We start from the raw sequence: 23,393 nt of genomic DNA on the forward strand, positions 1-23,393 counted from the left end.
TTGTGCATGTTCTTCTCCTCAGACTGTTTTCTCCCTGTAAACTGAAATGTGGGCCTCACAGCTGGGTCCTTATATCTGATGTTCAAGTATTCATATACGTTTGTGTATTAAGGGAATTAATTCTCCAACATTTCTATCAACTGACTGTGAATATGCCCTTCCCTCTCTCCTTTCTCATATCTATAACCCATCCCCATGGTTATTATCTCATGATAAAATTCCACACACACAGAAAAATGGAAGGTAATGAAACTTTTTCTGCCACGGGGTGGGAGCTAAAGGAATGAAACATATTCTAGTGATATGATTACATGAACGAGTTCTCTTAGCACAAGGAGTGACTGCACCCTTACATGTCGTGTTGCTGTGCCAAGGTCTCACACAGGTTTCTCTTACCTGAACAACCCTGCTGTCCAGTTGCTTGATCCGGTGAATCAACTGGCTTTCACTAGCACATGGAAGAAGGTGAAATAAGAAAAGATTGTCACTATAGTACTTGGGGCTGTGTAGTATTAGCAGTGATTAAAGAAAGATCCTGCTATATAAATTTAATTTACTGGGCCTATTCACCCCTTTTCTTTTTTGAATCACTCACCTATAGTTAGGTGGCAGTAGTACAATAACTATGGAGTTGGAGTAATATTCTACTTTGCACAGCCTTATTCAGTAAGCTCTTAAGCCACATGGAATCTAGGACCCGTTGTCTTTCAATTGCAAAGGAAAGACAGAACAGAATGGAAAACCGTATGCAACTAATGTAGCCTACTGTAGGAAAATTATACTCAGATGGTATTCACTTAGTAGTAGTGATACAAAAACAATAGGACCGTCTCAGCCTAATCACCCCTTTACTTGATATTATTAGCACCCTCTGTTTTTACTCTCGCTAAACTAGCGTGGCATCTAATGGATAGAACATTTTCTTCTGGGTTTCTGAACAGTGCTGACAATGACGTTTTGGGGATGCCAAGTTCAGCAAGGACCTAAACTGATAAATGCACAAGATATAATCTTGATATCGAAGTAATATTTTCTGAAATAAAGTGATGTTTGCGGACTTGTGAAATAGTAAATAGCTCACACAGTATAATTTGTGTGTTTGTATAAAGTGTATGTATGTATATGTAAATATATATATATATCACACACACTATCACACGGTGATCAGAATACAAGCACAACACGGTGTAAAGTAACATTGGAATTGATTTATTAATCCATCACCAAAACATATCCCAGGGATACTTTACCCTGTGTCGTGCTGGTATTCTGATCACCTTGTGATATAGATAGACACATACACATATACGTACGTATGTGTGTGTATATATACATACGACATATTTTTTATTTTATTTTAATAAAAAGTTCTCTTGATGGTTTACATGGAAAAAATAATCATCTGTTTTTCCACAATATCACATGAATTAAATTCCCATTTCTAGGAAACCATGAGGATCGGCTAATCACGCACTTTCAGAGGTCACTGCTAAATATTTCTTACCTGTAAATCTCTCCTTCAATAATCTTTCTCCCGCACTGTCCATACGAATTGTTTCCCATACTGAAAACTGGAAGGGTAATTTATATTAACTGCTGGCTGTTTTAATACAATGGGTTTCAGCGTTTTTTGCTTAGGGAACCCCAGAATTCAATTGTGAAATTCTGGGGAACCCCAACCCTCACCTCCCTCCCTCCCCCTCTCAGCTCTCACACTGATGCTTCCTCTCCCTCCTGTCAGCCGGATGTTGATGGCAGAAGCAGGGAGAGGAGAGATAGCAGTGACCGAGGGCTGCTGCTGTTGAGCTCAGTAACTGCCGGGTCACTGCTGCACACAGTGGCCGCGGGGCCCGGGACAGCTGGGAGAGTTGACCCAGCTCTTCCCCCTGGCGGTCGCAGAACCCCTGGGGGATGCTCGCGGAACCCCGGTTGAAAACCATTGGTCTAATTATTCAAAACCACTATGAGAATGTTACTTGTCACTAATACACTGCGTTTTCAGTTTTTATTTGTAAAAATAAAAATGACAGGAATTTTTGGGGCGTCTATTTTCCAAACATGGATGGAAATTGGGTAGAAAAAAATATTTTAAATAAATGGTTCACTCTCTCTACTTGAAACAAAGTAAGTGCACCAAAGACATGTACATTCAGCTCTACAAAAGCACAACCTTCTGATGAGATTTGTGTGTTTACCTCAATGGAGTTATTGTGATCTTGGAAATGGAAGTACAAATCTAAATCATACTTATAACTTTTATTTCGCTACCTGCTGAATAGGTTATGCAGATGCAAATCAATAGATGGCACAAATTAGCAATATTTGTTTTAAATGAATGAACATAACCACCACTGATTACAGTACATGGCAAAATAATAAGTCCCCTCAAACGTAATTCTTATGGGATACCAAATCTTAGCATATGTTTTTATGATCACATTTTGGAGCTTAACAGAAACATGGCAACTATGCCCAGCATATCATATTGGAAACAGATCTGGGTGTTAAATGTGGTATCACATAAGTCACCTCCTTCTTTATCTGTCAGGATGAGGGAGTGTGCCCTCCCGCAGGACACCTGCAACACTCGTGTGTCTCGGGGCTTGTCCAGCGGTAATGGAACAGGTGAAGGTTCCAGGATGTACTCGTACCCTTTAGCTGCAAAGGAAATACAAGTGTCAGAGCATTGTCGCATCTAATCAATACCCCTACTTTTTTGAAGTCTAGTTCCAAGCTTCTTCCAACTAATACACAGAAGAGGTCACAAAGGTCCCTTCTTCAGATGTAATGCAGCTGGGGGCACCTCTAAGAGAAGGCTGTGATCTCGATAGCTCATGTACAACTACACCCAGGTATTGTTTCCTGTGAAATGGATAACATCCGTATACTGCAGTGACTAGAAGCGAGGGGAAAATCCTGTGTTAGAAGCCAGATTATTTAACTGCAAAATTGACTAAATTGTAAATTAGAGATAGTAGGGGAACCCCTGCTGCGGCCGCAGTGAAATAAAGATATGAACGGTGCTTTGGGTGTAAACACTGTAGTAGATATGGGAGAGAAGGAGCCCAATGTAGCACTCAGGTTCACACTCTGGGGATAAATGAATGAATTAAAAACATAATCTTTATTATAACAACATGTATAAAATATTGATCGAACGACGTACTGAAGGCGAGTTGATCCTAAATAAAGATAGCCATATTGGCTCCGGATCAAAAACAATGACACAACGCTTTGTGGAGAGAGGGTATAGCCGAAAGAGTATAAAGAAGGCCTATAAGAGAGCTAAATACACCTCACGCCAGTCCCTTATCATGGACAAACCACCTAGCCTACCAGACAAAGTGATTCGTTTTGTAGGTACATTTAACCGCGAATGGCCTCAGGCAAGAGCTATTCTGGAGAAACATTGGCACATCCTAAGAGCAGACGACCTCCTAAAAGGTGTCACCAAAGACCGCCCATCCATGACCAGTAGACGAGCCAAGAATCTGCGAGACCTGTTGGTCCATAGCCACTTTGAGGAGGAGAAACCAAGAACATGGCTACCACCAAAACCCACTGGATCATATACTTGCCAGCGATGCAAGGCATGCCAGTACATGAACACCACAAAACAGTTCGGAAACTGGAATGACACCAAGACGTATCCCATACGCAGCTTCATCAACTGCCTTAGCACAGGTGTCATATACCAAGGCAAATGTGTCTGTGGCAAGGTCTATGTGGGGAAAACAAGCAGGTGTCTTAAACAGAGGGTGCTTGAACACATAGGAACCGTGAGGAATAAGACGGACAAACCCCTGTCAAGACACGTTACCTGAGTGCTTCATTGGGCTCTTTCTCTCCCATATCTACTAAATTGTAAGTTAGCAATTTTTTCATCGAAAGCAAGACCGTTCTAAATTAATTTTAAATCTTGCGTGCTAAAACAGAAAGTGGCCTTCATGAAAAGTAAAGTGCTTAACATAAAGGACAGACAAATAAATATGAAAATATAAAATGACACGTGGAAAATAGTTATGAGGTATGGTTCCTTTACTGCAATTGTATTGACCTCAAGGGTACAAATCGCATCCAGACCAACTTTCTCTGTGATCAGGTTAGATCAATGTAATTCCTTCGGATTAGCTCTGCCCACCTCTAACCTGCAATAAAACCTGTTACCATTTGCCATGTATTTGGTGTGCACCACTCTTCAGTATTTTTGGTCATGTAGTAACTGCAATTTTTATATTCTTCCTTTGTCCTGCAGAATTGGACTTGATGAATAGAGGGTTTTATTATTACCACTGTGCACAGTCCTAAAAATGCAACCCTCCTGTGTGTCAGTGTGATTAAAACATCCCTCTGCCCTTTCCTTGTGGAGGTAGTCATGCATTCATCCATTAATGAACCATCAGAAATACAGGCGTTTATAAACAGAAAAGAAGAATTGTCGTGCTCACTTCGATCTCTTCTGCTCCGGTGAAACCCGATCTGAGAATCCTTATTCAGCCCCATTCCCCAAACCTTTGTAATATCGCCTGTTTTGGAGGATAAAAGTGTGAATCCATAACCACAGGCAGCTGCTGCGATCTGCAAGATGGAAACAAGCATAATGCACCTTCTTGTAAACATAAAAAACATTACACCATTCTAGCCCCTGTCACTAGTTGTAATTATTTGGGCATATGCTTTGACTCCCATTTAACATTTGGGCTGCACATTGATACTCTGACATCCAAGACCTATGCCAAACAAGGTGTACTTTATAGGAATAAATCCTTTCTAAGTCTGCTGGTCAGAAAGCGCATCGCACAGCAGAGGCTAATGCCAATTGTAGACTATGAGGGCATAGTATGATACAGCACCCCAAACTCACCTTTGCAAACCCTCTACAACTCAATATGCCGCTTTGTCCTACAATGAGCATTTCACAGTGATGTGTTTTGTAGTTAAAAAGAACTAGATTGGCCATCACTTGAGTCTAGATGCAAAGCTCATCTTTCCTGTCTTGCCTTCAAATACTTTCTGGGCAAGCTACCCGTCTATCTGAACAAGCTCCTCACCCCTACCACATGCAAAAATTATTACCCGAGATCTGACTCCAAAAGACTGTTCATGGTCCCAAGGCTCAACAAAGTATTTGGCCGCTCCTCCTTCTCTTACCATGCACCTCACAACTGGAACAATCTACCGGAGACTCTCACAGCCACCACCAGTCAAGAAAAAAAAAAAAAAACTTTCAAGACTAAAGCTGTCTCACATCTTAATCTGGTCTGTAACTGTTATATATGCCTATAACATATTATCTTTAGCTGTTAATGAAATGTCTAAATATAATGTATAACCCTGTTCATTTAATGTAACCTTGTGTTATCATAACTCTGTGCCCAGAACATACCTGAAAACGAGGGGTAACTCTTAATGTATTACTTCCTGGTAAAACATTTTTATAAATACGTTTGCATAGAGCAGTGCTTTTAATCCTGTGTTCCTTAGATCCCAGTCGTTCAGCAGGAAATGACCACTGATCCATGAATAAAAATGTAAATACTGCATAGTCAACTCGGCAAGACAACACAATGTTTTTTTTCCCCCACCAGATCTTTAATTGAATACGTTACAGAAGGTATCTCTGCAAGTTAGGTTGAACTTGATGGACGTATGTCTTTTTTCAATCTCACATACTTACATAGTTACATATTAGATAATTTACATTATCCAGAAAGATTCATAAACAAAATATACATTTACCTAGTGCAGTAATACTATTTTTAGGCACATAGAATCAATACTCTGTGGTTTCAATGAATACGGATGAATTGATCAAAATGTACCACAAGTCCAAAGAATTGCAAACCACTAGCATGGTGTAAAAAAAACACACAAATATACTCTAGAGAGTTTAAGCAGCAATTAAAATATATATATTTTTTAAACATAGGAGCCAGACAGAATTTGTAGGAGCCAAAGTCGGTAGCCTTGTATGTCAGTGTGTGTGTGCGTATCTGTAACAGTCACCGACATCCGTCCCCTCTCCTCCCCTCCTGACACTGTAAGAATTCAGGAGGGTTGGGCACGCTCCCCTCGTTGCTACACTAAATGGTGTTGTTCTGACTGACCTGTGAGACACCAGTGTGGCTGGTCACAGCGCGACCTATCCTGCTTTGCGGTCGCACTAGTAAAGAATGATAGAGTGAGCGGTTACTGACCGCGTTAGTGACTGGCAGGTCAGGCGGCCGGAATTTTTCTATTCCTGTCCTACATACATATTAGAGACTGGGGTTTTTTGTATTAGAAACACAAAAATCAGATATAGATACACACACACACACACACACACACACACACAGGAAGATCCCCCAGAGCTGAACTCCATTCCCAAGATAATTACCAGTGAAGTTACCAGGTTTAAATTTCTCTCCAGGGGGAACAAGATGGCCGCCAAATCTCGGGCCAATAGAAAAACCACAAAGTCAACAGTTGATGCTTTCTATTGGATGGTCATTTCAATCCCCTATAAAAACTATGATGTAATGCCAGTAACTTCACAGATAAATCTCTCAGGAACTGACGAGTCCGTGTATGGAAAATAGGATGATCCAACTCTCCCACCTGATTTCAATAGTGCAATTTTTTTTTATATATAATTAGATAAGGGGGATAGTTATGGGGGCCTGCTACTTTAAGTTAGCATTATTTTATAACATCCCAAGCCTTTAAAGCACCAATACGCTCTGATCAACTCAAAACTAGAGGTTTTTATTTTTTTAAATAAATTATTTCAGCTTTTTTATGTCCTATTTCCAGTTTTGAAATACTAAACAAAATAGCCATTGGGAGGGATTAAAACGGGCAAAACAATAATAAAGGGTCGTGCTCGGTTAAGAACACTAGGATTCACTAACCTTCGGTATGGGTTCTCTCAATGCCAACCTGCGTTAACTCCCATCAACTGGAACGGCAGTCAACATGGGATAAAGGTGTGATAACCCGGGATAAAGGTGTGATAACCCGGGATAAAGGTGTGATAACCCGGGATAAAGGTGTGATAACATGGGATAAAGGTGTGATAACCCGGGATAAAGGTGTGATAACATGTGATAAAGGTGTGATAACATGGGATAAAGGTGTGATAACCCGGGATAAAGGTGTGATAACCCGGGATAAAGGTGTGATAACCCGGGATAAAGGTGTGATAACCCGGGATAAAGGTGTGATAACCCGGGATAAAGGTGTGATAATCCGGGATAAAGGCGTGATAACCCGGGATAAAGGTGTGATAACCCGGGATAAAGGTGTGATAACCCGGGATAAAGGTGTGATAACCCGGGATAAAGGTGTGATAACCCGGGATAAAGGTGTGATAACCCGGGATAAAGGTGTGATAACCCGGGATAAAGGTGTGATAACCCGGGATAAAGGTGTGATAACCGGGTCACCTCTGTTGGTTAATCCCCCCATAGTTCTAAATCTGCTTTGAGTAGGTATTGTATGTTAGAGGCTAATCCAGTTACAAACTGGTGAATCAAACAATTACACTGAAAATATGGGGAATATACGGAAGTTTTACATTTCCCTCCAAAACAAGTGCCATTCAGGTCTTTTCAGGAATACAAATGCGGTATATGTCACCAACCTCTCTATCACAATTTCATGACACGTACACCAAAGCTTGACAAAGATGTTAGGCTTTCAGATTTCCTACAAAGTGTTGTATTTTCCCAATTTTTGAGCCAATTCACATGTTCAAAATATGTTGCGACACAATGTTTTGCAAATGGTCAGTGGTAAGTGAGAGAGAAGTGATAATGAGATGAATGTGTGCAATTTAAGACAATAAGTATTTTTATTTTAAAATTGAATCACCACAACTATCAAGAGACTAATTTGGAGTAAAATTGAGTGAGCTGTGTTAATCCAGCAGCGATAGTGCAGAGTATATGAGTACTTCAGTATTAGACGAGAACTTTTTTTATTGGAACCAATTGATCTTATAAGACGAGCTTTCGAGAGTTCTCTTTCTTCCTCAGGTTGGCAATATTGATTTACAAAAGATTCCCTGAGTTTAACCCAGATGTAAAATCCAAGAAAACAACCTAAGAAAAAGAGAAATTGGGCAGAGGGAAAGTACATTACGGAGTTTGACAAAGGGACGGTCAGGCCCAAAACCTTGCCCGGTTTAGTGCATTACGTACTTTTGTCCACTTTTATGGATTGAATATAAAAAACATTTTATCTTCACCTGGAATGCCTTGGACATTCCCTATTTTTCGTATATGATCCTGGCCTTTTCTGGTAGACTACACCCCAGAAAGATAGTATAATATTCTCATCCTACATACCTACCTGGAGTGCCTCTTGTCACTGTTCCATATACCTATATGGATGCAAACAGAACTCACAGACTACATCTACAAGAAACTGATCTATGATCCAACTCAGGAACATACAAAGCAACTCAGAAATCTCATTAAAACATTCACAAAATCGCATGCAACCATATTTGGAGCAACTAAGACCAATCAACTCAGGTGTTGTTACCTTTTACATGCTTCCACATAAAACCCAGATGGACCAATTATAACATATATGGATACGCTCTCGGACAAATATCAGGCCTAGTTAAGGGTAGCCTAAAACCACTAGTCAAACAACTTTGATACAAACCACCACAGATTTCCTCAACTAACCGAACAACATTAAACAACTACCAACCAATACAACTAGTAATCATGGATATGCAACATCCTTCACAAGGATAACATTGATGCATGCATCAAATTCCTTGCAACATCTTGCCTCAACCAGACATACAGTACTGAAGTCAAACCAAACTGATACAATACACACACACAAACACACAGTACCTTAGCTTTAACAAGGAAATGTGCCTGCAACTATTGGGGACTAAAATGGGCAGTAAGATGGCACCACAACATGTCAATCTTTTTATGGTAGAACTTGACCAGAGATTCCTGTCCACACACCATCACAAACCTTACAAATATCATTGATACATTGATATATTTATAATATTGAGAAAGGAAAAAGACTATATGAAACGATTTTAAGTACTTCAACTAATTTCTTCTATCAACTAAGCTCAACATAGTTCACTAGGTTTGCCGAGTAATCCATCGCGATACTACAGTAACACTGAAAATTGGGATACTCCACACATCCGTACACAAGAAGTTACCTCCATAGCTGCAGCTTTCAACCCACTCAAACAAAACAAGCCATCATATTCAGATACTGATACTGATCTGATACTTAATACCAGAACATACAATGCATAACCCAGACAATCATTTAGACAGAAGAGAGAAGCAAAAGACTATTACCAAACAATCAAATCTGCACTGAAATCATCACCTGCACAATAATAATAATAATAATAAAAAAACAGCCACACACATACCACAAGTCAGTGGCTACATACAACCCTGTGCTAGAGGAAATGTAAAAAATGATCACGAATCTGCAAACCATATTCAAAGAGAACACATTAAAATAAATCTTTCCCAAACACCCAATGGGTTGCATTCTGAAAACCGCCAAGCCTCAGACAGAAGCTAATCAACAGAAAACTTCCTAATGAGCTCAAGGGCGCTGACAAAACGGTAAAAGACCACGCAACATAACATGCTGCAAACATTAATGCGAACATCCATAGCCAGTCACAAACATAGACAATTCAATATTAAAGGATTATCCTGCTTCCCCATCCAGGAACATGGTATAGATCATTCAAATGCAAAGATGCTATATTAGTGGAAAAACTACAAACCATAATACACAATACCAGACCAAAGAGGAAAGATACCGCAGTCCAGTCGGATGTCACTTCTCACAGCCAGATCGTTCCATAAATTATCTCAAAATCCTGAAAGGAATGCTCCAAAGCACCCAAGAATGAAAAACATTGGAAATCAAAATAATGCTCCTTCACTCTAAAAATAGAGGACTTAATATTGACGTGGGGTTTCTAACACTATCAGGCCTTTCTATCATTCTTCTCTCTTCCTCTCTGACACTGACACTAATCTCTCCCCCCCCCCCCCCTTGTCCGACTGCTGCTGGATGCATCTCTCACTGTCGCTTTCATCCATTTATTGCCCTGTCTGTTTATATACCATTCCTCTAATTCCACCGCTTCTCCTTGTTATGTGGGGTTTTAAATCCGTGTTTAAAGTCAGGGTAACTTTTGTAAATCAGTATTGCTTGACCTGAGGAAGAGAGAGCTTGTTCTAAAACATGAATGGTTAGTCCCAAATAAACAAAAATAAAAGATATCACCTAAAACTGAAGTATTCCTTGTTATGCACTCATTTGGAGGAAATCTGGCTTACTTGCACGGCAGTTTTAAAAATGTTTAGCCCCTAAAAACTTTGAGTCTGTCTTATTTATCAGATTTTCCAATCAGTTCCTTTGCTGTGAAAATGGCATGCAACGGCATACAAATCAATACATTTCAGATCCTCCTGTCAGCAAGAGTCAAAACCACCATTCAAACCCCCCAAATCTCCCTCACGTAGATGCTTGACCAATGACCATGCTAATAATATATCATGCATACTGCAACACCATTGTTCACCTTTACACTACTAACCTTCTCATCCATGTCCAACCTGTAAGGGGTCAGCTGAAATCTCTTTGGTTTCTTCCTTCCTGTGTCAGGCAGCACAAAGCTGGGGATCCCCAATGCTCCCGTGTATGAAAAGCCCCAAACAAACACACGGTCCTTCCTCCGGGACCTCTCACCCACATACTGAAACACGGGCAACTCATCTTCTACACGGCTCTTCCCCGTTGACACGGACAGATGCCTCGAAGGCAGTAGTCTGGGATTCAGGATCCTCAAGCTCCGGACTGCGGGAAATGACGGCCACATGCTTCAAACTCAATGCGCGGGGACAGCTGCTTCACCTGCATACAGGAATACATAAGTATTCAGCTGCATTTAATCTCAACACCCCCAGTGTACATCTGCATTGCCCCAAAGGCGGAAAGCCTGATGGGGCTCCCCAAGAGCTGCTCCACTCTGCACAGGGCCAGGTTGCCAAGGGTTAACATTTGCTTGTACTTTGTGGAACGTCAACCCCACCCACTGGAATGTTAATGAGCCAAGAAGACAAAGAACTTTGTGTTCACAGCTGCATTGAATCTCAACACCCCCAGTGAACATCTGCGTTGCCCCAAAGGTGGACAGCCTTTGGCGCAGGCGAAATGCCGCTAAAGGGTGTGAGTGTTTGCTGATGTTTGGTGATGTTAAGCTGCTCTACTTCAATCTGAAACTCACAAGCCCGTTTATCCCTTGTACCCAATTTTCCAACTTTATCGGTCCATGAAATGCCATGTTTAACCCTGTTCTTTTAATGTAACCATGTATTTTTTATAACTCTGTGCCCAGGTCATACTTGAAAACGAGAGGTAACTCTCAATGTATTACTTCCTGGTAAAATATTTTTTATAAATAAATACAATTTATATGCAAACAATACCTGTAACCTGTATATTTATATGCAAGTATTCCTCGTGTGCCCAGCGATACCCGTATATATTTACACGTAACCATTCCGAGTTGCCAGCAATACTCATATTTACAGTATACAAGGTTTACATGTGCATAGATTATATACAGATATATATGTGCAGTGTTCGACAAACCTATACATTTGCTCGCCCCGGGCGAGTGGATTTAACATCGTGGCGAGCTCCTATTGGCCCAAGCAGCATACGTTTTGTACTAGGTGGCGAGTAGATTTTTTTGTGTGGCGAGTAGATTTTTTGGTGATTTGTCAACCACTGTATATGTGTATGTGTGCGTATGTGTGTTGAAGGAAGCACTCATGACTTAATGCAGCAGGTTAAGGGGCAGGGTGCTGGCAGTACAACCAAAAGGTTGTTAGATAAACAAAATGTATCAAACAATGCTATTGGAAGGATATGTCTACAAATGACAACCAGTGGTGTGAGATATTCAATTATGGGTACAGTAAGATCATCGATGCAGGAATATTGCATGGGTCAAACTGCTGTTTAGCAGATTAACTAATGACAGTAAGTATTTATTATTTATTTATAAAATGTTTTACCAGGAAGTAATACATTGAGAGTTACCTCTCATTTTCAAGTATGTCCTGGGCACAGAGTTATGATGACAAATAATACATGGTTACAAATACATGGTTACATAAGTGAACAGGGTATACATTATATATAAGACATTGCATGCACAGTTAGAGATAATATATATTATAGGCGTATGTAATAGTTACAGACCAGGTTAACATGAGACAGTTTTAGTTTTGAAAGAACTTAGACTGGTGGCGGCTGTGAGAGTCTCCAGTAGATTGTTCAAGTTTTTGGGGTTCACAGTAAGAGAAGGAGGAGCGGTCGTATAATAGTCAGTAGTATACAGTCAAGTAGTCATCCAAAATGAAAAATGCCTCATTCGGGGGAAAATAAATAATGATACAGACGCCTATAGATGGACTAAATGTGCTGATGTTTACTATTTGAATGGACATAGTAGAATTCATAACAATAACTTTTGGACAATATCACGTTTTGTGCTCCGGTTTGCACCTTATGTTAGTGCCAGGAATATGCTAAATCCGTTATGCGATCTTGAGCATGTGCTGTCAGTCAGGCTGAGTCCCCGCTGGCGCTGAGCGCGCTCCAAGCATAAGCGCTGGGTGTCCTGCTTGTACGCTTGGGGGGGGGGGGGTGCATTGCGGGTAGTTGAGCGCGCGGGCAAGTATAGGTTTTTTGTTTACCTAAGCACCGATCGCGGGTGAGCCCGCACATGAGCGCTGCGCGCACCGTGTGAGTGGGGACTTACATATATTTATATATGTAAGTAACTGCCGCCCACTCAGCGCTAGCGGGGACTCAGCCTTATGTGGTAACCTATGACTGGAACATCACAGGATTGAGGAGATACCGGGAGCTCCAGTTTTTTAATTGTGGTTTATTATTTTTGGCACACTCACACGTAATATTGGGGATATGGCACATTGACCTCAAATTGATCATATTTTCTGACACGGATGATGCGCTCTAGAGCGATGTCACCTGAAAAGTGGGTGGTCCATGGACAACTGGCATTCACACCTTTTTCTTGACACTAGGGTATAAATGTGGGCCTTCATGGACTTTTAAAGTAGTCTTGAGAAAGATCCTACAGGGGATCGAAACATTGACATAATCCTATACATTTTGCATGGATGTTTGCCTAGCACACGCACAGTGACGCTGTGTAACCTCTACGGTTCCAGTGCTGTAAGTTTTGATTCCGGAGACCCGGTGCACCAGGTCCTTGCAGAATTTGACCTACGGACATTTCCTTCCTCTCACTGGGAGATCGTGAAGCCTATTTTTATATTTTAAAATGTAAGTCCATGCTATTTGTTTGTGTGTTTTATATTACACATATTTCACTTCCGGAGCACTCTTTTAGGTTTTGAGATGTATGTATGTGTGTACACCGTACACCACACACACACACAACACACACACACACACACACACACACACACACACACACACACACACACACACACACACACACACACACACACACACACACACACACACACACACACACACACACACACTCTCTCTCTGCTTATCATGTGCACATATGCATGGCATTGCACACACAAATACATACATTTACCCCACATATTTGTACTAAAGCTGCTTCATATCTACATGATTATATCTATAACTGCTTCAGACTACCAGTAACAATATATAAATATGTATATACATGTGCACACTAATGCTGCACAGCGCTATACTCACGCTAATACAGTAAATACACAACGTTATATCCACACTTGTGTGTATATATCTGTTGTCTGTGTAGCTTGTCAGACCTCATGGCAGCTGCGCAGTGTTGGGCGGAAGCCTGTGCACGCTGCCGGGTCCCCAGCACGGGCGCAGCCATGAGTCTGACCTCAGCACTTTGCACTGCGACCTCCGCTCTCTGTGCTGCTGAAGGAGAGAAAACTACAACTCCCATCAGACACTGCGACAGAGGCAGCTTTTGTCACATTTGAGTTGATGCATGTGGTCTAATATTAGAGATCTGCCCCCTAATGGTAATACTGTAGACTGTAGTCCACATGTTTGCTCATTCAGTTTCATTATTATCTTCTAAAATACATTATATAAATGTTGTCATTCAGTTACATTGTATATTAATAATAATTACATTGTATAAAGCTTTTTCTCATTCAGTTTAATTGTTAGATACATCATATAAACGTTTGCTGACTCGGTTTCCTATATTAGTAAAAATGTATTAATAATTAGAATTAAATGTTATTGGGCTAAACTCAGTTCTAACCCATTTGACAACAGAAGATGAAAGCATTGCAATGGTTTGCTGGCTCCATTGACAGCAGAGCGGTTAATAATAATACTGTAATTATAATAATAATATTAATAATGATAGAAGTAATCGTCATCCAATCTCAATGTGCTGCACTTTGAGTTTTAAAAATATAAAGATTAACATGTATTTATTAGATGTGTGCATTGCTGAGACTTGGCTTCTAAGAGATGAAGGTATTTATTCTCAAAATTATTTTGTTATGTTTACTTCATTTTGTGCAACAGCAGAAGCAGTAGTGTTGGTTGTCTATTTTGGTTAAAACATCTAATAGAAATACCCTACAACATTTCCCAGATGAAAATAGCTGCACATGCATCTATAACACCCTCACATTCTTCATATACACCCCCACATCACTCCTATATAACCCCCACATATACACTACCCCCATCACTAATATACAAGCCTCACACCATTACCCTGATCACTAGGGCCAGTGCTACCACTAGGCGACTTGTGGTCACCTGGGGCGGCACATTTTGGAAGGGCAGCAGCAGTAGAGGACAGCAGGAGCAGAGGAGGAGGACGTCAGGCGGAGGTGGGAGAAGAGGATTGAGGAGGGCGAGAGCAGAGCAGGGCGACACAGGACGACGGCCGGGAAGGAGCACGCCCCAGCGGTTCGACCCGGAAGTCTTCACTGACTTGTGGTGTCTGCCACTGCTACAGCGCAGCTCCTCCTCGGCCATGCTGTGCCGCCCTGCTCTGCTCCCACGCTCCTAAAACCTCTTCTCCCACCCCTGACATCCTCCTCCTCTGCTGCCCGGCTCCCACCGTTCTCTTTCCTCTTCTCCCGTCGCCTGACGTCCTTCTCCTCTGTCCTATTCTCCCGCTTCCTCCCGCTATCGTTCTCCACCGAAGCCAGCTAGGTGAGAGGAGGAGGTGGAGGAGCGGGTGAGAGAGAAGGAGCAGGTGAGAGAGTACGGGGTAGGAGATGAAGGGGTGAGAGAAGAGAAGGAGGGGGGAGAGAGGAAGAGGAGGGGGGAGAGAGGAAGAGGAGAGGGGGGAGAGGGGGTAAGAGAAGGAGGGGGTGAGAGAGGAAGGAGAAAAGGAGGGGTTGAGAGAGAAGAGGAGGGGTGAGAGAGGATGAGAAGGAGGAGGGTGAGAGGAAGAGGAGAAGAAGGAGGGTGAGAGAGGAAGAGGAGAAGGAGGGTGAGAGGAAGAGGAAGAGAAGGGGTGGAGTAGAAAAGGAGATGGAGGGGGATGAGAGAGGAAGGGAAGAAGAGGGTGAGAGGAAGAGAAGGAGGGGTGAGACAAGATGAGGAGGGGGTGAGAGAGAAGAGAAGGAGGGGGTGAGAGAGGAGGAGGGTGAGGGGGTGAGAGAGGTGGAGTGTTGCAGGGTACATGCAACTACACACGCAGGTTCTTTGGATAAGGCTTATTTATTTTAGCCTTAAAACATACAGCACACCAAAAACAAATAGCTTCTCATCAGCAAACAAAAGAAAAATAGCTTATCTTCAGCATGTAAACAAGACAGGTTTTCTTCAGCGTGCAGGACACAACAGTTCATCAAAATGTACTTTGCAAACAGACCTTAAATCAAGCTGTTCTCTCTCCAGAGTTTTCAGGGTATTTCCCTGCTTCCGACAGCATACAAAAAGACAGACCTTGTATCAGTAATCTCCTCAGTAACTCACTCCTGTTTGCTGACCAGCTAGCAGCATGTGTGCACATCCTGGGGTTTTTCTGTATCAATTTTTTTATTTGAGAACAACATACATTTAGCATGAGTACAACAATGTCATAGGCACACGACATGTATCTTGACTATATAAAACGTGTTGAATTCTCAATGGGGGTGTGTTTTCCTAGGTTGGTAGGGATAAAGTGAGGGAGGGGTGTGGGGGAGAGAGGGGGGGGTTGGGGGGGTGACGTACTGGGGGGGTGAGGGGAGGAGGGGGGGGTCCGTGTTTACGGGCTTCCTCGCCATTGGGTTTGGGGGGGTCTAAGACAGGCCTGTTCCCGTCGGGCCATCCCAGAGGCCCCAGGTATTCCGAAATTGTGGCAATTTCTTATGTAGCATTGCCGTTAGTTTGTCCATGGATCTCACCTCTTCTATTCTTCTCAGTACCGTGTTTTTCGCTGGGGCTTTGGTGTTTTTCCAGGCCGCTGTGATTGAGCATCTGGCTGCGGTTAGTATAGCAGTTATTAGTCTACTCATGGGCGGGTCTAGGTCGTCTATTGGCTTGCTCAGCACATAGGTCAGGGGATCCAGGGGGAGGAGGAGTCCCGTGGTCTGTTGTATGAGCACCTGGATCTTGGTCCAGAATCTCTGGATCTCCGGACATGACCACCAAATGTGGGCCATGTCCCCCTTTTGACCACATCCCCTCCAGCACAGATCAGGGGTGCCGGGGAAGATATGGCTCAGTCTAACTCGAGTCAGGTACCACTGGAAAAGTATTTTATATATGTTCTCTTTTATCACTGTGCAAATTGATGTTTTTGTGGCCAGCTCCCAGATGTCCTCCCACTCGTCTATATCTATCTGGACGTTGAGGTCCTCGGACCACTTCTGCATATACTGGTGGATTGGGGGCACTGTTGCCGACTCCATCCCCCTATAAATCTCCGAGATCAGTCCCTTCTGATAGGAGCCTTTGCGACAGATGGTTTCAAACCTGGGTAAAGGGGGGAATTTGGCGCTCGGGGCTAGAGATAGGAGGAAGTGTCTAATCTGCAGGAACTTGAATAAGTGGAGGGTGGCCGGCTCGGCGTGGTGTGATTCGATCGTCAGCCAACATGTGGTGGCTGGGTCATAGTTCCAGACCACAGCCTGTTTCAGCTGGGCCGCTGAGAAATATCTGGTCACGTCGGAGACCCCAACTCCCCCTCTTGTTTTAGGGGACAGCATTACTGATCTAGGTACTCTTGGCCGTTTATCGTTCCAAATAAATTGGGACATGAGGGCCTGGATATTCTTTAGGGTTGCTATGGGGGCGGGGATAGGGAGAGTTTGGAAAAAGTAGAGTAGTCTCGGGAGGATGTTCATCTTAATTGAGACAATTCTTCCGAACCACGAGATTTGGAACTTTTTCCATGTCTCCAGGTCTTTTTTAATTTGGTCAAATAGGGGAGGGTAGTTGTATTGGTATGGGGAGCCATATGTGTTAGATATTCTAACTCCTAAATACTTTATATGTGTGGTGCTCCATCGATATTTAAAGTTAGTTTGAAGGAGCTGCCATTCTTGGGTTGGGAGGGATATGTTGAGTGCCTCTGATTTGTCCATATTGACTTTATAATCAGAGACCGTGCCAAATTGATGGAGTGACATTTGGAGATTGGGGAGGGAGGTGTGGGGGTCCGCGAGGGTCAGTATCACGTCATCCGCGAATAAAGATATTTTGTATTCCATTTTGCCAATTTGAATGCCCTTAATGCTCTTATCCTCTCTTATTGTAGCCGCCAGTGGTTCAATTGTGAGGGCGAATAACAGAGGAGAGAGGGGGCAACCCTGTCTGGTCCCGTTTTTTATCTTGATTGGGTCGGAATATCCGCCCGAGATTTTGACAAGTGCTGTCGGGTTTTGATATAGGGCTCTGACCCCCTGCAGGAAGGGACCGCTGAATCCAAATTTCAGCATTGTTTGGTTTAAGAAGGACCATTTGATTCTGTCGAACGCTTTCTCTGCGTCGAGGCTAAGAATCATCGCCTTAGTTCCCGTGAGGTGCACATGGTCTATTATATCCACAATTTTGCGGGTGTTGTCAGATGCCTGTATGCCTGACACAAAACCTACTTGACCTATATGAATGAGTCTCGGGAGAATTGGATTGAGCCTATTTGCTAGGATTTTGCTGTAGAGTTTAAGGTCGGTGTTTAATAGGGATATTGGTCTGTAGTTGCCGCAGAGGAGGGGGTCCCTGCCTTCTTTATGGATGATCGCAAGGTTTGCCGCTGTGATTGTGGCGGGGATCGGCTCTCCCTGCAGAAAGGAGTTGAACATTTCTATGAGGTAGGGGGACAGAGTCGGCAAGAATGTTTTATAGTAGGCGTTGGTAAAGCTGTCCGGGCTGGGGGTTTTAGCTAATTTTAAGGACCCTATTGCTCCTGACAGTTCCTCTTGGGAGATCTCTTTGTTTCATAAGGGACGGTAGGTTACACTGCTCTAAGTAGTTCGAGATTGTTTCTAGGGATACTGGGTCATGGCCCGGGGGGTGTAAATTGTAGAGGTTGGAGTAGAACTCCGCGAATTCCTGCGCTATCTCTTTCTCCAAGTAGGAGATTTGTCCATTTTTGGTGTGGATTTTTGAGATTTGGGATTTAACTCGGGCTCCTCTAACTTTCGTGGCTAAGAGCTTATCCGCCTTGTTTCCCTTGTCGAAAAACTTCTGTCTAGTCCATCTCAGAGCACGCTCCACCTCTTCTAGTTGTGTATGTTTGAGGGCTGCCCTGGCTAGGTTTAATTGTTTAAATACTTTTTTGGAGGCTGTGAATTTATGCTGTTGCTCAAGTTGCACAATTTTATCTGTTAGTTCTTTCTGGAGTTTAAGTTTCTGTTTTGTTTTGTAAGCCGCAACTGAGATTAGGTCTCCCCTGATAGAGGCTTTGTGTGCCTCCCAGAGCATTGACGGGGCTGACACACCCCTTATTAATTTGGAAAAAGGTAGACAGTTTTTCTTTAATTGCTAGCTCTGTTTCTGGGCAATGGAGTAGAGAGTCATTTAACTTCCATCTATATGAGTTATTTTTTACAAAGGGAAGGGTGAGAGTAAGTTCGATGGGGGCGTGGTCGGACAGGTAATTGGACCTATGTTTGAGTGGGAGGAGGCCTGGGCGATGTTGTTGGTGCCTAGAAAATAGTCGATCCTCGAGTAGGACTGATGAGGGGTGGAGAAGAAGGTATAATCCCTCTGACCCTGGTGCTGAGCCCTCCAAATGTCTATGAGGGAAAATGCTGCCATTATGTCCCTGAATTTTTTGGCCTTCTTTTGGCCTTGGATATGGTAGCTAGTGGGAAGACGTGCTAGGGGTGGGACTCCCGGAGTTGCTGATTTATCCTGTGTGTGGGAGGCTACCATATTGAAGTCCCCTCCTATGATTTGCGAGGAGAGGGCTTATTGCTCCAGGGAGTCAAGTATGTTCTGTAGGAACGTGGTTTGGTTGTCATTTGGTGCTTATATGTTGAGCAGTGAAATGGGGGAGCCCGCTAGTGAGCCTTGAATGAGCAGGTAACGCCCCTCTGGGTCCGCTTGGGCTTTAGTTAAGATAAAGGGTACGTTGTTCCTTATCAAGACAGCGACCCCTCTTTTTTTGCTTGGGGAGGACGCAAAATATGCCTGGGGGAATATACTTTTAAATGTATTTGGTGGTGTAGGGGAGTTGAGGTGTGTTTCTTGAAGGAAGATGATATCTCCTTTTGATTTTTTTAAACTCTAGGAGTGCTAGTTTTCTTTTCCTAGTTGAGTTGAGGCCCTTTACGTTGAGCGAGACTAATTTTATAGTAGCCATTTGTGCTCTAACAATTTTTCCGGAGCTAGCAGCTCCGAGGCTCTTGGATTTCCCATGACAAGAGCCGGGGGACCTGGGACTCCCGAGGGGGGCCGAGAGGGGTGGCATAGTGTGTGGGAGTCTGGTCCCTGGGTGTTAGGGGCTTAGGGAGTTGAAATGAGCTGTGGGTACAGTGGCGAACCAATCCCTCAAGAAGTGGAGGAGGAGTGGGGGGGGGGGTGACACATGAGGGAAGAATGGGGGGAGCGGGCCTTCAACAGGTCCTAAAATGAGAACCTCTCTCGTTGAATCGAGAAAGGTAAAGGGGATAACCACCCCTGGGGAGGCTTCCGGGGCACAAAACATGGATTGGGCACGGTCAGAGGATCGAACACCCTCACTGGTATGTGATCTGAGCACCGCTTACATGTGAGCAGAACTCGGAAAGGCATTCTTGGGGAGACTTTTGTGGTGCTGGGTGTTGGGTTAGGCTCACGGACTTGATCCCGGTGCGGGTGAGGGGGGGGAGGGAGGGGGTGGGGAAGGAAGGGGGGGAGGGAGGGGTGGGATGAGGTGGTTTAGGGTGTGTAGGTGTATTATAGCAATACAGGGAGATTTATACCGTAGTGACAGTTGTTGCTGGAGTGTGGTTTGCACTCCGTCTCACTACGTTCCTTTGTGTTGTCTGGCTATTTGTGTCTGTCTTTTTTTCCCCCGGAGGGCTTCGCGTTGCCCCTGTGTCTTTAATGAAAAGGGGGGTGGGATGGAGCGGGAGAGGGGGAGGAGGGAGGGGGGAGAGGGGGAGAGGGGAAGGAGGGAGGGGGGGGAAGTGGAGTAGGGTGCGTGGATATTTCAAAGCATTATACAGGCGTTTATACAGTAATGACATTTGCTGCTGGGGTGTTGTTTGCACTCATTATCCCTGCAATCCTGTGCCTTACAGGGCTGTCTATTCCATTCTTTTAATTAGAGACTTACGCACTGCCCTTGAGTCTTAGGTCATAGGGTGGAGAGAGGGGATGGGGGGAGGAAAGGGGGGGGAAATGGGGGGGAGGAGAGGGGGGGAAAATGGGGGGGAGGAGAGGGGGGGAAAGGGGGGGAGGAGAGGGGGGGAAAGGGGGGGAGGAGAGGGGGGAAAGGGGGTATGGGGGAGGGGGGGAGGAAGGGGGGAGGGGAGGGGGGGGAGGTGAGGTAGGATTTTGAGGCATACAAGTATAACAAGGCAGTTTACATACATTTATGTTCAAGAAATAGTTGTTGTCACAGAGTGGTTTGTGCACCCTTATTATTACTTGTCGTTGCATTATGGTATTTGTCCAAACATTTCTTTGACTTCAAGTCCTGATCAGTGCTTGCTTATTCTAGACCTCTGAGTGAGGATATGTGGGGGGGGGGGGGGGGTAGGGATAGAAATCTAGTGGGGAGGTGGGACGTGGTGTAACGGGCAGGCCTGAGCGTGGCCTTGTTCCAATCTGAGGCCCTTGCTGTTCCGTTAAGCAATGAATTTGTCCCTTTTGGACACTGCTGTCCTGGGGGAGGCTATGAGAGTGTGATCGAGGGGTAGATCGGGGGGGATAGCTAGGGCAAGGGGGGATCTGGGACGGGGGTACTCGTTCTCAGTAGCTCTGCAGGTGTGTGCCAAGTGGGGGTTCTTGGGGGGGGCACAAAGTGAACCCTAGTGCGAGGGGGGGAACGACTTGTGGGTGCGCACGGGGGGGGGTACATACGACCTTACTCTCCCGGTCTTCTGGGAAGCAGTCCAGGGGGGTTTCTCGGTGGGTCCCGGATGATGTAGTGTGGGCCCCCTCCAACAACTGCCGTGGGGGCCGTCCGTCGATGTCCGTCCTTTCTGTCGCTGTACTTGCTCGATCAGCGGCAGCTCTGCGAGGGACCATCGCTGAGGGAGGGGTGAGGCAGATATATTCCGCCCATTGCCACGTATCACCGGGTGGCCCTCCAAAGCCGTCGGGGGCAGCTGTGAGAGCGGATCCGGGCCCTGGGAGGACGGCGAGCGGGAGACGTCCTCGACCAGGAACCAGGTAGGTCTCTGGGGATGGAGCTTCCATAGCTCAGAGAAGGCCGGGGGGGGGGGTGTGAGATAGGTATCGGGGTGCCAGAGGGATGGATGGGAGGGAGGGTGGTGTGGTGGGCATGTGCTTTAGGGGAGAGGAGGGGGGAGGGGGTCAGGAGGGGGAAGGGGGGAGGGTCAGGAGGGGATGGGGAGAGGGGGGGAGAGCACCGGGGAGGGGGGGGAGAGCATCGGAGAGGGGGGGGGGAAGGTGAGAACTGATGTTCTCTGCTGGTCGTGAAGTCATCTATTCGGCGTTGGTTTCTGCAGCAAGAATGGGGGCAATCAGACGCTACGTCGTAGGCACAGTCGTCTTCCGTCTTAGGTTGAGAGAAGGCGGCTGGGTGTCTGTCACCGTCATGGGGAGATGCTCAGTGGTATCGGTTGCGGCTCTTCCTCGTGGTCCACGGGTGAGGGCCAGATGGGCGGGTAGAATCCTCGTCGGGAGGCTCTGATCCTGGTCTGGGGCGCTGGGAACCTTTTGGTTCGCTATACACTCGGAGGCTCGGGGTACCTCTGGAGGCTCTGATCCTGGTCTGGGGCGCTGGGAGCCTTTTGGTTCGCTATACACTCGGAGGCTCGGGGTACCTCTGGAGGCTCTGATCCTGGTCTGGGGCGCTGGGAGCCTTTTGGTTCGCTATACACGGTGGGGTTAACCCAAGCGCTTTGAGGAAGGAGGGGGAGTCCTCTAGTCTGGAGATGGTGTGATGGCGGCCATTTCTTAAGACGATCAATTTGAAGGGAAGCCCCATCGGTAAGTAATGCTGCGTTCTTTCAGAATGTTTATGAGGGGCTTCATCTCCTTCCGTCTAGCCACAGTGACCCTTGAGAGGTCGCTGAAGATCTGAATTTTATTGTTATCTATGTGGAGATCTCCTGCTTTTCTGCTCGCAGACATTATGCGTTCTTTAGCAGAGTACATGTGGAATTTGATGATTACATCCCTGCAACGGTTTGGATCGGGGGATTTGGGACCAAGCGCCCGGTGGGCCCTGTCCATTTGTATGTCGTGCTCCGAAAGATCAGGCACCAACAGCTTGTAGAGGTAGGGCTGGAGGATCTCAGGGGTGATTTCCTCAGGGATATTTCTTAATCATAGGTTTTGTCTTCTATCCCTGTTCTCTTGGTCCTCGAGGGTGTCTTTTAGTTCTTCTATAACACGCCCCAATCTTATCACCTCTTCCTCTGTGCTGTTTTGGGACCCTATTATATCTCTTATTTTGTGCTCTATCTTGTCTGTGCGTTTTGTGAGGCCGTTGATATCAGATCTCAGGTTTTCTAGGGCAGCATTCACATCTTCTTGGACTCCTCTCCTCATCTGTAGAAATAGTGCATCAAAGTATTGCTTATTGAGGCCGAATTCTGGCGGTTCGCGAATTGCTGTGTCTGTCTCCTGCTCCGCGCTTGAGGCTTGCATGGCCTCCTCGGCGCCATCTTGGGAGTCGCAGTTCGGCTCCGCAGGCGCGCTGCGGGGGGTGAAATATTTGGTAACCGCTT

The 23,393-nt window shown here is 44.8% G+C and overlaps 1 protein-coding gene across 2 annotated transcripts in view; it reads right to left on the reverse strand.

The window, feature by feature from the left end:
• The window catches only part of RCC1L (RCC1 like), a 29,967-nt gene extending 15,956 nt beyond the window's left edge, over window positions 1-14,011 (reverse strand). The window contains exons 1-6 of one of the 2 annotated variants that reach the window (XM_075589967.1): window positions 13,875-14,011; window positions 10,601-10,917; window positions 4,449-4,578; window positions 2,530-2,658; window positions 1,505-1,571; window positions 397-448 (exon numbers count right to left, since the gene is read on the reverse strand). In XM_075589967.1, the coding sequence (XP_075446082.1) occupies window positions 397-448; window positions 1,505-1,571; window positions 2,530-2,658; window positions 4,449-4,578; window positions 10,601-10,882 (660 nt within the window). In that variant the 5' untranslated portion in view covers window positions 10,883-10,917; window positions 13,875-14,011. Of the gene's footprint in view, window positions 1-396; window positions 449-1,504; window positions 1,572-2,529; window positions 2,659-4,448; window positions 4,579-10,600; window positions 10,918-13,800 lie in introns of both variants that reach the window. The other variant, XM_075589966.1, reaches the window with a different exon arrangement.
• Between the last annotated feature and the right edge of the window lie 9,382 nt (window positions 14,012-23,393).

This window comes from Ascaphus truei, chromosome 3, assembly GCF_040206685.1.
Source record: "Ascaphus truei isolate aAscTru1 chromosome 3, aAscTru1.hap1, whole genome shotgun sequence".
NCBI lineage: Eukaryota > Metazoa > Chordata > Amphibia > Anura > Ascaphidae > Ascaphus > Ascaphus truei.